Below are 14,925 nucleotides of genomic sequence, written 5' to 3' on the forward strand. Positions count from 1 at the left end.
TTCATTGTCTTTAAAGATTTGAGAGTTACAAATTATTCTGAATGATTATTCTGTCTCTGATTTATTAAAGTTGCTGAAGTGTACATAGACCATGTGTTCGACAATTAGCCCAGATTATTTTATTCTCAATATGAAGACCATAATTCTCTATAGATCCTGGTTTACTTGGTGGATTATCAAGAAATGCGTCGGCAAAATGTTAAGTATTAAGAAAATAAATGGATGTTACTGATCCAGTGTTGGATTGGATGTCTGCTATCATGAGAAATTATTACTTAGCTTTTAGGCCATGCAGGATTGTGTGCACCACAGACAAATGGATAGTTATAATTTTTCTAATAAAATCTGAGCCTCCTTTAGTGATTTATTGGGTTTCCTGTCCAAACTACTGTACCACTGTCTTTAGACACAAAAGCATACTTCAATTTACACAAGACTGACCCATTCTCTCTGAAAAAAAAAACCCTGAACATTTGTCACACAAAAGTTTTATTCAGCAGCTAAAGTTACAATCATAGAACTTGAGTAGTATGGATGTAATTTGTGAAGAATACCAGTACAGAAGGCACAGGAGGACAGAGTTAAGGTTTGAGTTGTGAAACGGCTGATCTTGATGACACCTTTCAGTCCTGACTGCGGTTGGACAGCTGTTTACTCCTGACCCTGAAGTTGTTGAATAGACGGCTGTGACTGCCACCGCATTCAGCCAGCCTGACGCTCTCTCTGTGTTTTCCTGTGTTTGAAAAGCATTGCTGGCAGCCGCTGGAGCAGAAGTAAAGGCTGTGTTTTGTTAGCCGTCTGAAATGCTGGGGACCGGAACCTCATAAGCTCCCCTCACTATACCCAGCGGATTGGGAAAAGTCAACCCGATTGTTTCAATACATTTTGTCATTAAAAAATAAGGGACAGAGTAAATAGGGCGGAGCGGCGAGTGGGCCGGGTGATTAAAGCAATGTATTGTTGAGGTGTCAGGAACGGTCAGCTTATTCAGTGGAGGGGGGGGGGGGGGGGTCGTTCTGCAAGCCAATACTTCTGGTCTGATTCACACGCACTGCCACTCACACTACCTGTTCTCTGTCTACAAACACATATACTACCACTTACACAACGGCTCACTGTCTACACACTGCCAATCACACTCAGGCTGTCTGTCCTCTGTCTAGCTGGCTGCTAAAGATCCACACTAGTTAAAGTACACACACACAGTAAACAAAGCTGCCATATAACATAGATTAGGTTATTGAAATGTGTAAGGAAGTTGACGACTGGTGTTGTTGGTTGGAATACGTAACAAATATGTATCTAAAATGTAACTAAGGTTTGTTGTTGTAAAGAAACATGCGGTACCTGAAGGACAGGAATGGTCCTATGTATCATTGTTATTATCACCAAAAGCCAAAACAGGGTGGTAAAAGCAGATATTGTGCAACACTTGTAGCAAGACAATCAAAATGCATTCCCTGAGCAACATCCTTAGAAATGGAGGGGGCACCCTGTATCGTTTGGTTAGCACCAATAAATTGGTTTTAAATAATTTGTGTGGAAACGAAAAACATTCTCCAGTCAAAATGCCTGAGGTTTCCATAAAATGTGAGAATTCCAGAAGCTAGCTTGAAGTCAGATCGACATTCCAGTCCAGTTCGTTAATGTTTTGGTCATTCTCTCGCTTTTTGTTGATTTCCGCAAAATTGATTGGTTTTGGGATTAGAGCCCACCCTCTGCCGATGTTAAGAGTCTCCCTCAGAGGGGTGAAAGGGCAGGAAACAGAGTAGCCCTTTGTTGGATGATTAAACCCCAACACTATATCACAGATACCAGCAGGAGTCCACTTGACTTCATTTCCCTTTACTTAAGAAACACAAAAGATGTTAAAATAACACCACTCTATACTTTTAAATAAGGGCCCCTCCTACGCGTTTTCTGTACCATAACAAATCTCAGCAGAACATTGGGTCCAGGCCATCCCACAGTTTAACCAAGGCTAAAGCTAAAAAGAGCTAGAGCTAAAAAGTAGTGCACTACCAGAGCAAAACAATAGTGCACTAAAAAGTAATGCAGCAGCACAATATAGTCCTTAGAGTTTAAGACACCTTTAAGGGTCCTTTGAACAGGGTTTGAGCAGCACGTTACCATCTCTCTCCTCTACTCTAAAGCCCATGGCCCTCAAGGCGGAGTCATCGGCCACCCCGCGACATTCTAGAGCTGCCACCAGCTCCTGATTCTCCAGGTTGTGTTCTAGAATATTCCGAGTGGCAAAGATGGCCCACTGGCTGATGACTGGTGGAGAATCAACAGTTAAGGATAGCATTACATATACATTCATGGCACAAAGAGAGTGAGAGTTAATCTTATTTTTTTACTATGGGAGAGGAACAAGAGGAATGTACAAACTAGACTCTCAAAAGCTTTTTTCTACACATAACTACCCACAATGGTTGGTCTCCTACACATTCACATATACTCCCTTTCAACCACAAATCACAGTAAAGTAACACTAACCCCCACTCTGAATTAGCTACCACCATCCCACTGTACAGGAAACTATCAGTACAGTGAGTGAGTACTGTGTCCATTTTGAATGACAAGGAAGCGACCCAGCCTCCCGCCCCCTCTAGTCCTTCCTCTCCACATATGCCCAGTCAGCATCTGTGACCAGGCCATATAGCTGTGGCTGAGACCTGGGCTCAAATAGTATTCTAAATCACTTCAAATAATTTATCTGTGCTTGATTGAGCTTGGCTGGCTGAATGGACCAATAGAATAATCTCAAACCGGCAAAGCCCGCACAGCTACCCACGGGGCACAGACATCATTTCAACATCTAGCTTTGGTTTACATTAGGTTCAGTTGTCAACTTAAGTGAATTTTACTTGAAATCAACAAAACATTTAATGTCATTGGATTTATATTGACTTTTCAAATCCAATCAGTTTTTCACATTGATTTAAAAACATTTTTTTTAATTGACTTGGAAACAACGTTGCTTCAAACAGTTTTTGCCCCGTGGGTCTGGCTATGGCCCACCTGAGAAGAGCAGAGGGAGCTCAACAGTAACCGTCGATGACAACTTCCTTCCTGAGGGGGTCAGGGGGAGAGTGGGGCTCAGATGAATAGCTCATCGCCTGGTGAAAAGACAAGCTGACACTGTGCCCTGACCGGCAGCTAGTCCCTGGGGGGTGGACGGAGGCAGACACAAACTAAGCTGCCGTTCTGTCAGTACCAACATCCACTAACAGTATAAACATGATGGATACACGACGTATACTGTATAATTATTCACCAGTGACTTGTATGTAGACATACACTCCCCTACATTTATTTGGACAGTGAAGCTAAAACGTTTAATTTGGCCCTGTACTGCAGCATTTTGGATTTGAGATCAAATATTTTATGAGGAAAAAGTACAGAATGTAACCTTTTATTTGAGGGTATTTTCATACATATCTGTTTTACGTTTAGAAATGAATGCACTTTATGCATCTTGTCCCCCCATTTGACCGTGTCATAAGTATTTGGACAAATTCACTTAGTGCATAAAATGTAGTAATTGGTCCCATATTCCGAGCACACAATGACTACATCAAGCTTGTGACTCTTCAAACTTGTTGGATGCATTTGCAGTTTGTTTTGGTTGTGTTTTGCATTATGTTGTGCCCAAAATAAATGAATGATAAATAATGTATTCTGTCATTTTGGAGCCACTTTTGTTGTGAATAAAAATATAATATGTTTCTGAACACTTCTACATTAATGTGAATGCTACAATGATTACGGATTATCATTAATTAATCGTGAATAATGTGTGAGAAACGTACAGATGTACAACGATCATGCCCCCAAAACACACTAACCTCCCACAATTACTAACAACAGGGGAAGTTAACATTTTTTGGGGGGTATGAATCTTTGTTCCTCTGTAACTTTCTCTTACTCATCATTATTCACAATTTATTCAGAACTATCCATGATCAAGGCAGCATCCACATTAATGTAGAATGACATTCATGTGGACTGAAGCTCAGTTCTGGGATTTTCTTCTACTCCAAAATGAAAAGAAAATTCAATGCTGACACCATCTAAAATAGAATTTCCATCTCCAGAAATGAGCCTAATAACAGATTGGTAAAAAAAAATATGTTTAACCAGTCTATATAAAGGTCCCACAGTTGAAAGTGCATGTCAAAATACACCATCCCATCCCTGGCACCATCCCTACAATGAAGTATGGTGGTGGCAGCATCATGCTGTGGGGATGTTTTTCAGCGGCAGGGACTGGGAGACTAGTCAGGATCGAGGCAAAGATGAACAGAACAAAGTACAGAGAGATACTTGATAAAAACCTTCACCAGACCTCTCAGAACCTCAGACTGGGGCAAAGGTTCGCTTTCCAACAGGAGAACAACCCTAAGCACACAGCCAAGACAACGCAAGATGTCTCTGAATGTCCCGAAGCATGGGCCAGCCAGATCCCGGACTTAAACCTGATAGAACAGAGACCTGAAAATAGCTGTGCAGCAATGCTCCCCATCCAACCTGACAGAGCTTGAGAGGATCTGCAGATAAGAATGGGAGAAACTCCCCAAATACAGGTGTGCCAAGCTTGTAGTATCATACCCAAGAAGACTTGAGGCTGTAATCGCTGCCAAAGGTGCTTCAACAAAGTACTGAGTAAAGGGTCTGAATACTTATGTAAATGTATAAAAAAAAATATATTTAATCAATTTTAGAATAAGGCTATAACCTAACAAAATGTGGAAAAAGTCAAGGGGTCTGAATACTTTCTGAAGGCACTGTATATCATCAGATGTGGTATTAGCAATAAGCATTATCACCTGTAGCCCAACTGATGCAGCATCGTGGCTATAAATACATAGGCTGAAGCATGGTTTGTCCATTTGCATTTCCCCCACTGGTCACACCATCCTGATTATTAAATTATTATTAATAATTATTCATTATTATTCACTGAAAAATAATTGTTGTTTCTATTACAACGTATGTCATTGCACTTTTACATCGCCATTGCCCCTTTAAGAGCTCTGTTGTGCAGTTATACCTAAACCATGCCCAAAACCCCAGGTGTAATATTTTAGGAGTAGAGAAATAAACGTGGTAGCAATGAAAAGCCGGGATCCCCCTCTTTCTTAATTAACAAAGGCCATTGCATTAAAGAATTGTTGTGCATTGACTGCTTATCAGAATACATGTTTCCCTCCCTATGGCTCTCACAACTTGAATGCGCCTCGAGATTAATATTTATCTGGCATAGAACACATAACAAGCCGATTAGGTAAATAGGCAAACTATTCTACTATGGGGTGGTCTGATTTTGTTTTACAACATTACATGGCAAAAATAGTAGCACTTCAAAGTTACATCCTGAGTGATAAAGTACAGGATTTGAATTCCTTTGCCAGCAGCTATAAGTAGGATCTACACTGATCTCAAAAACAACCTCTCCAGAATCAATATGACAGAAATCCCATCACAGCAATGGAGAACTTTAACTCCTGTGCATCCAACAAGTTTGTAGAGCCATTAGTCATTGCATGCTAGGAATATGGGACCAAATACTAAACTTGACTAGATGCATTAAGTGCAATACCCTCAAATAAAAGATAACATTCTATACTGTCGCCTAATTACATTTTTTATGTCAAATCCTAAATGTTGGAGAATAAAGACAAATGTACACATTTTAGCGTCACTGTGTGTCCAAATAAATACATAGGGAGTGTATACAGTAACATATCTATCATTCACCAACATTGACTTATGACTATAAACATGGTAGATAAACGTACGCATCAGCCACCAGAATTACTTACAGGAAGACAAAAAGGATGATACATAAAAGTAGAAAGATCATTAGGTTAACATCCATCCACAGTGGCTTATAACATGATAGTTACATGACTAGTATAATTTATTCACCAAAGGGACATTAGATTCTAGACGAATCAAAAAGGATACAGGGATTGTTACTGTCAATACTGCAGTTGTCCATAATGAGAGGAAGACCATCCAGTTTCCTAACCTGGAAAAATACCAAAAATATAATCAAAGCAAATATATTTACAATGCAAAAAACTAGTTTCTCATCCAAACACAGTAAAAAAACACTAGTCTCCCTAATTATTCTGTTTGGCTTGAGTCTATGGATAGGGCCAATTTAAAACAATGCTGAGATGGTGATTTTCCTCATGCAAGAAGAAGCTGTTTAAGTGTTGTTTCTCCTTGGTTTATATAGGACAATCTCAATAACTAACCAACATCTATGTCCCGATTAGTCAACATTGAGGTCCCTATCCTTAGGAAATCCCTACTACCATGGAAAATAGCCATGTGTGGTTGTGGGTTGGTCTAAAGCTGTCACAACGTGTTGCACTGGTCTCTGTCACCCATCTAATTATATAGGTTAATTTACATACATGCGGTTACTCTGCAAATTCATTGGTAGAGTCATGAATGGCCATAGCAAGAGAGAAAATGCTGAGTTAGTTACTGTAAGTGTGCACTTTTCGTTAACTAAAAATATAAAATTATGAACTTAAGCCTATATGTAAAAAAATACTTTAATCAAATATTATCCAATTAAATTATTATTAACCAGCTGGGAGCCGGCGAAGGGTAACTACTATGATTCTCAAGGGCCTTGTAAAGTGGGAGCAAGGTTTTTAAGCCAATGCAAGTGGACACATGCCAGTTTCCCCCCATTCCTCTTATTTTCTATTAAATGTGTTTATATCACAGTCAGTGATAGCTGCCGATAGCTGGGGTGGAACAGATAATGAGTAAGGAATGTTTCTCTTTCCTCCATTAATGTAATAATAATACCACCATGAGGAAGCCAATATGGCTCAGTGCCACGATGGACTCAAAAGCACGTATTGTCTCTCTGGTGTGACCCAGGAAGCACAGATACAGCATGAGGAGATTACTGTATGTGCTATTTAACTCAAAATGTGTCTCAAATGACATCATATTCCCTTTAGTGAACTACTTTCGACCAGAGATGATTAGAATAGGAAGTGTCATTTTACATTTACACAGTCTCCTTGCCTGACCTTTTACACATGCTTTTGGACCCTTGATCTGTCCTTTCCAAGGATTAAACAGCTCTTTTAGACACTGAGAAAGCACCCTAAGGACTTATTTAAGGGTTCAAAAGGAGTTTGCAAATCCTACTCTGAAAGGATGCGCTCACAGACAAAACCTGTGTAGGGTGAGTAAACTTCAAAGCCTGGGATGAAATGTGGTTTATCAATGGTGTTGCATCACAAGAAAGTCAGTCATTTAATCTTCAACCCCCACACCCATGTTTTGTCTACTATCTGCACTATATCTGTGCCAGCTGTATGCCTGTGTGTCGCTACTGTTTGTCTGATGTCTGCTGCTGGTGGCAAAACATATTTCCCTCATTGGGGATCAACACAGTATATGAATTTGTTTGTTTTTTCATTCTTTCATACATCCATCCATACCTTGTTCTGGTTGGCAGTGTTTCCGTGACAGAGGTTTCCTATGAGACGGATGAGATGTGCCTTGAAGCTGACAGAGGGAGAGGAGGAGCAGTCTCCTCCCTGAGCCAAGGAGAAGTTCTGAGCTGCAGTAAATACGTTCTTACTGGTCTTCCCCAGAGCATGGACCTGCTGCAGGAGATCTGTAAGAGGAGAAAGAGAGATGAATAGGAGAACAACACACATTTTACACACAAAGGGATACAGTACCAGAATATCAATTAATCAGTCACATTTACTTATAAAGCCCTTTTTACATCAGAAGTCGGACAAAGCGTCCAGGGCCCAGGAAAAGACAAAATAACAATCAGTGAACAGAAAAAGGCAACAGAGAACATAAAGGCAAAATGATCAACTGGACAGAGAAATCTGTTCTACAGAAGAGGTGAGAGGTATTCCCCTGCCTCAGGTGTAGTATCAGAGTCCTGCTGATGATAGATGCAATTATTAAGATGTGACTGCTGTTTCAATGTAACAGCGTCTCTCTCAACAGAATGGCATGAACCTGCTGGTACTTTAACTGGCATAGTTCCGTTCCAACACAGTAGAACTATATTATGTCACTGGATTTGTAGTGATAGTGTAAACTCTAAACTGTGGTCCACCTTCTTTGTCATGGATATTTGAGACAGTGTGACATGCTGGTGGTTTTTACAACAAACAAAAAAACTGCCATTTATCAGGGCTCTAATGTCAAAAGACTAAGCATCATAGGTAAAATGTTTTGTAAACTTCCAGTTCAATTGACCTTGGTGTACTTATTTATTTACCAACGGTAGACTTGAGGAGGTCAGGATGGTTCTGCAGGAACATGAACTGTTTGTGATCAGAGGTCATCTCACAGAGAACATCTAACAGGCTGATCACAGTCAGGGCCTCCTTCAAAATACAACACAAAATCAATCAACCAATAAAAAAAGGCAATCTAAAATGTCACAGAAACAGCAATAGCAGAAACAGTCAGGTACCCAGGCTATGGAACAGGTAATTTATACAACCAATCGGATCGTTGATACCTCATTGTCTGATTCGGAGGCGAGTGTGAGCACGGCCCCACATCGCTCCTGGAAGCAGGATGCCAGGAAGGTAGCTACGGTGGGGGGGATCCCACAATCCTCAGAGTCCTCCTCTCCCAACTGAGCAGAGATCAGCTCCAGCAATGTAACCCTGCAGCTCCATCAATATTTATGTAATTAACTGGATTTATGTACAGTCGTGGCCAAAACTTTTGAGAATTACACAAATATTAATTTTCACAAAGTCTGCAGGTTCGGTGTCTTTAGATATTTTTGTCAGATGTTACTATGGAATACTGAAGTATAAATACAAGCATTTCATAAGTGTCAAAGGCTTTTATTGATAATTACATGAAGTTGATGCAACGAGTCAATATATGCAGTGTTGACCCTTCTTTTTCAGAACCTCTGCAATCTGCCCTGGCATGCTGTCAATTAACTTCTGGGCCACATCCTGACTGATGGCAGCCCATTCTTGCATAATCAATGCTTGGAGTTTGTCAGAATTTGTGGGTTTTTGTTTGTCCACCCGCCTCTTGAGGATTGACCACAAGAAACTCCCCAGACCTTAATCCCATGATTAAGGTCTGGGGAGTTTCCTGGCCATGAACCCAAAATATCGATGTTTTGTTCCCAAAGCAACTTATTTATCACTTTTGCCTTATGGCAAGGTGCTCCATCATGCTGGGAAAGGCATTGTTCGTCACCAAACTGTTCCTGGATAGTTGATCTCAGGGGATGTGTTGGTACCATTCTTTATTCATGGCTGTGTTCTTAGGCAAAATTGTGAGTGAGCCCACTCCCTTGGCTGAGAAGCAACCCCACACATGAATGGTCTCAGGATGCTTTACTGTTGGCATGACACAGGACTGATGGTAGCGCTCACCTTTTGCAGAATATCAGTCTGTCCCTGATGTTTTTCCTGGAGAGAAGTGGCTTCTTTGCTGCCGTTCTTGACACCAGGCCATCCACCGAAAGTCTTCGCCTCACTGTGCGTGCAGATGCACTCACACCTGCCTGCTGCCATTCCTGAGCAAGCTCTGTACTGGTGGTGCCCCGATCCTGCAGCTGAATCAATTTTAAGAGACGGTCCTGGCGCTTGCTGGATTTTCTTGGGTGCCCTGAAGCCTTCTTCACAACAACTGAACGGCTCTCCTTGAAGTTCTTGATGATCCAATAAATGGTTGATTTAGGTGCAATCTTACTGGCAGCAATATCCTTGCTTGTGAAGCCCTTTTTGTGCAAAGCAATGATGACGGCACGTGTTTCCTTGCAGGTAACCATGGTTCAGAGGAAGAACAATGATTCCAAGCACCACCCTCCTTTTGAAGCTTCCAGTCTGTTATTCGAACTCAATCAGCATGACAGGGTGATCTCCAGCCTTGTCCTCGTCAACACTCACACCTATGTTAACGAGAGAATCACTGACATGATGTCAGCTGGTCCTTTTGTGGCAGGGCTGAAATGCAGTGGAAATGTTTTTGGGGGATTCAGTTCATTTGCATGGCAAAGAGGGACTTTGCAATTAATTGCAATTCATCTGATCACTCTTCATAACATTCTGGAGTATATGCAAATTGCCATCATACAAACTGAGGCTGCAGACTTTGTGAAAATGTTTATTTGTGTCATTCTCAAAACATTTGGTCACAACTGTACAGTAGAGCTTTTCTAGAAGATCAATGTAAGGAGGAAACTCATGTCAATCACACATTTGGGACCATCAAAAGGAGAAAGAATTGCTCACTTTGGGTGTAGATATAGTAGTTTCTAAGTATTTGCGAGAGTAGTTAGATACTTTAATTGGATAAACTAGATGGAGTTACCTCTCCTGATGGCTCATCCCTGCATACATGTTCTTAACGAGCACTGAGGACTTGAGGAAGTGCTGGGTAGCAATCAAAACCCTGTAAAAAAATATGTACCATACATGTTTATATACTGTGTGTATATCTAACACACACAGCAAACCCCATCTCCCAAACCCAACTACAACCCTCAGAGGGTACCTACGTCCAGTCCAGTTCTGACCGAGTCCTACACAGCTCCATGACCTTCAGGGCCAGGTGGATGTTCCGTGGATGAGCCAGTTGCTCCACCTTGTGTTCATCTAGACAGGTGTGGAGCACCATGGAAGAGTAGCCCACTGCCCTTTCATCATCCACACACAGCAGGGCCCTGTGATCAAAGACAACACAGACTTGACTTATCACTCACACCTATAAGATCCCTGCAAACACAGACAACACAGACAGGTGTGGAGCACCATGAAGGAATAGGCCAATGCCCACTCATCATCCACAGCCAGAAGGGCCCTGCAAACACAGCCAACATAGAAATCAAACTGGATGATCTTCAGAGATAGATGGGATGGGTTGAGGGTAGTTGAAGGATGGGATTAAAAACAAACAAAAAGATAACTACTGCAAAATACTTTGTGTCTGTAAATTGTATATAGTATGTATAAGCCTAAGTATTGTTGTCCATTAGTGTACTCCAATTAGGGGAGGGGTGGCAGGGTTAGGGGAAGATAATGAAGGAATACAATTGTTTGTAAAATCAAATAAAAACAGTCAACACATCAGTAACTTCGATCCAGTCCGGTACGATTCGCTGACACTATGCTTTCATGCATAAAACCCGTAGATTGCTGTTTGAAGGCCTAAAGGATCAATAAAGACCTAATGTGAATTGTGAAAACCATGTAAGGCTCGAGCTTAATTCTTTCACGTTAATTTCCCCATACATGATTTGCATATAAGGTCGAGGCCTTGAGAGGTGAAACTGATGTAGGGCCCAAGTACTTACAAGAGAAGATCTGGAAAGATGAGCGTCCAAATGTCATCTTTGCAGAACTGGTTATCAACAGCAAGGTTTCCAATGAACTGTACCCCACATCGAAGTGCTAGATCAACGATAAAGTGCAGAGAACAACAGTCAGACATGTATAAGAAGACCATTAAGAGAGATGTTAAGAAATGTTAAGAACCCTATTAAATTTGAACCGTTACTATACAATATGCTACAATTGTTTTACAAGCACACAACTGCAAATATCAGGAGATTACACATATTCTCTTCAGCCATAGGAGGGACAATAAAACAATCACCTTCAAAGACGTAGTCAGTGTTGTCAGACTTCAGTTTCTGAAGCATGTCTAGGATTCTGATTGACAGGTCAATAGCACCAAGTGACCTGGATAACAAGGTAGGTTTGCTTATGTTTTAACCAAACCACACACAGAACCGGACAGAGGGGGGAACACTTCATTACAGGGAAACTGTTAGATAGAACACCCCCAGGATTTTGAAGTGTAAATTCCTGTGAAAACAAAACTACGGACGTGGATTTGCTTGGTAATGTTATTAACTCTTCCTTGACTGTGAGTGTGTGAGATTGGATTAGAGTGTCTGGTAAATGAACTAAATGTAGGCCCAATGTAAAACATTTGTGTGCATGCTTTTGTGTGTGTCAAGGAAACTGGATTCAATACTGATTGCAGCCCACCTCATTAGGGACTGGTTGCGTGCACACTGTACACAGCCATTCCTCTGGGCTCTGAAGCATGCTGCAGTCAACTGCAGGATCAGCTCTTCAACCTCTCCACCTGCAGCCTGGATCTCCTCTGATAGCTTTGACAGGATCTTCATTAGGCTCCTGAAGGCTTCCTCCTCACTGCGGTCTCTGTGAGCACACACACACACACACACACGTTGACTTGGGTGTAGCTTTTAAAATTGTCATTTGAAAACTGAACACAGAAGACTTGAGAATAATGGATCATACAGAAAACGAGCAAAGTTTCATTTATACAGACAAAATCAGGACATGGGTAACATGATGGCTAGCTGCTACTCCTGAGCTTGCCTCGGACTGTTTAGCTGAGGACGTTTGCTAACTAGTTAGTTAGCCACATTTAGCTACATAACTCTTCCCTTTGCGCACCTGTAATCCTGAATTCGTAACGCATTTGTCAGTGATTGTAAAACAGGTAAATGTTTTTCACGGAACTTCTCAGCGAGGATTTCATTCAATAATGTTGGAAAATCCACTCTAATCCATGATTCCAAAGCGGGTTCCGCCATGTTTGTTTGTATCGCTCTCCAGTGTGGGTGGGACTTCCGTGTTATATTTTGTTGTTTGATACGATAATACCAGGAAAGAGGCGGCGCTATTAGGATATTTCAGCGCCATATCAACACTCATGTAAACCTTCTAATTGCGATGACATCAGCAGTTTAAATGATTGGATAGGTTTTCGTTTTTTTTTTTTGAAATAGACATAGGTAGCTATATGTACATACAAGCAAAGCACATGCTACAGATTATTGTGATCATGCCATAAATTGACCCTAGCTAGCACATAATGTTCTGAGAAACCATGTTTCTTACACCTTTTTGAGAGCGTGGTTGTGTGATACTAATAACAATTAGAATATATTTATTTTATATAGCGCTTTTTATACTGAATCTCAACGTCGCTTTTAAAAAAACGAACAAAAACAAAGACACAAAAATTCCCCTTTATAATAAAACATTACATGCATCTATAATCACATTTGCTTATGGGATTATTTTTTTTTGGGGGGGGGGGGGGCAGAGTCTGGAAAAACATTGGCATTTAATGCAATTTTCTATCATTTACATGATAAGACATTTGCATTATATTTTTTTTAATACCAAACAAATTACCAAAATGAGTGGCTACTCTGACAGTGCCAAACTGAGCAATTAAAACGACCTGGTCTTGAACACCAAGTTCAAGACACAGATTGTCCAAAATTTGAAAAAAATATATAGGCTATAGCAGGCTACTAAATAAACTTTCCAGTGGCACTGCCTCACCCAATGTTGAAGACGAAGTTTAGGCTCATCACCGTTGATGGCAATTATTATATGACCATGCTGGTCATTTATGAACATTTGAACATTTTAGCCATGTTCTGTTATAATCTCCACCCGGCACAGCCAGAAGAGGACTGGCCACCCTTCATAGCCTGGTTCCTCTCTAGGTTTCTTCCTAGGTTTTGGCCTTTCTAGGGAGTTTTTCCTAGCCACCGTGCTTCTACACCTGCATTGCTTGCTGTTTGGGGTTTCAGGCTGGGTTTCTGTACAGCACTTTGATATATCAGCTGATGTAAGAAGGGCTATATAAATACATTTGATTTGATGTGCTCATGCCAATAAAACAGACAAATTAATCTTCTTTTTCAGCAGTAGACGTTTGGAAAGCAAACGTTTTTCACGCGATAGCATTTTGAAATTTGTGAAAGACAAATTGACAGCTGCAACCAACCAAATAAATATAAATCCTAAAATGACAGTTCCCAGTCAAATAAGGATTGCCAGCCATTGTTAGTGTACCCATCAGTTTCACAATCAAATTACCAGGGTTAGAGGGTCCATTACCCTCCGGAGAACAAATCAAGCTCCGTACTGCATCGCTTGCGCCTTCCAAATTTTGTAACAATGCAGAGGGCTCTGTATTGTTCCGCAGTGACATGATTGGTTGACGTTAGGTGGGGGCGGTACGTTTTGTATAAACACAAACTCACTTCCTTGACAGATTTCTTCACAACAGCTCTGCTCTGCGATGCGCAAGAAGTATGAATGCCCTGACTTCTGCAGAGGCCGCATCGCAGTAAATGCTGTAAGACCAATACAGATGCCAGATTGACCGTAAATTGTCTTTTAGTGCTTGTGATAAACCACAGCATTTTTTTAGAAGCTTATTGTTCCTCTGTGGCTAAATTATGGTCTTTGGTGTAGTATTTTCAATTATTTTATTTATGTTGGTTCAGGCAGGAGTAATATACTGTTATTTTTGGCTAAATCATTGACATTTAATTTCAGTAAACTTACTAACATTTATCAGAGGGTGCTGCAGCCACCCCAGCACACCTATGTGTATGAATCATATCAGAAGTAAATAGTGGCTGTCTTAACAATGGTACTCTAGTAGGCTCTTTGATATCACATGCACTTACATCAGACTCATTAAGACTACAGAACTTGCTGTGTACAAGCCTAAGTTACTGCAGAGTACAACATAACACAAACTGGCAGGACACTTTCTTCCACGGGTGTCCAACAGAGCTATCCCAAAGCCACGCCTCCAACAAGCCACACCTCCAAATCCTCTAATAGGCTGCCGCTGCTACATTGCCTCTACCTAAGGGGTCTGTCGTCCCTGACAACCACGAAATCCAACACAAAGTCATTAAACCTGGACGGGAGTCTTCAGCAGCGCCGTTCTGATTGCTGTAGGGGGTTGCTATCCTGACCTCGAGACGGGTGCTAGCGGCGACGATGCCCTGGTGGCCATGTGGAAGTCCCATTCTGACCTTGCCCCCGAGTGAGGAAAACACTGCCTTGTCTGATGGTCCAG

The 14,925-nt window shown here is 41.2% G+C and overlaps 1 protein-coding gene across 3 annotated transcripts; it reads right to left on the reverse strand.

Annotated features, from left to right (window-relative positions):
* Positions 1–2,074: 2,074 nt before the first annotated feature.
* atxn10 (ataxin 10) lies at positions 2,075–12,668 on the reverse strand. 3 transcript variants are annotated; one of them, XM_045698481.2, is made up of 11 exons: positions 12,483–12,668; positions 12,045–12,221; positions 11,647–11,732; positions 11,345–11,441; positions 10,550–10,714; positions 10,363–10,443; positions 8,537–8,687; positions 8,291–8,396; positions 7,485–7,663; positions 5,974–6,037; positions 2,075–2,277 (listed from the first exon to the last, which is right to left on the reverse strand). In XM_045698481.2, the coding sequence occupies exons 1-11, from the start codon at positions 12,620–12,622 to the stop codon at positions 2,093–2,095; spliced, it is 1,431 nt and encodes a 476-aa protein (XP_045554437.2). In that variant the 5' UTR covers positions 12,623–12,668; the 3' UTR covers positions 2,075–2,092.
* Positions 12,669–14,925: the final 2,257 nt, after the last annotated feature.

This window comes from Salmo salar, chromosome 17 (genome assembly GCF_965601325.2).
Source record: "Salmo salar chromosome 17, fSalSal1, whole genome shotgun sequence".
NCBI classification, from domain to species: domain Eukaryota; kingdom Metazoa; phylum Chordata; class Actinopteri; order Salmoniformes; family Salmonidae; genus Salmo; species Salmo salar.

Coding starts and splice junctions, on each gene's coding strand:
- atxn10 (XM_014152710.3), bottom strand. CDS start 12,622: ATGGCGGAACCCGCTTTGGAATCATGGATTAGAGTGGATTTTCCAACA. Junction 11,733..12,044: donor CGCAACCAGTCCCTAATGAG/GTGGGCTGCAAT, acceptor CTTGTTATCCAG/GTCACTTGGTGCTATTGACC. Junction 2,278..5,973: donor TATTGACAGTAACAATCCCT/GTATCCTTTTTG, acceptor ATTCTCCACCAG/TCATCAGCCAGTGGGCCATC.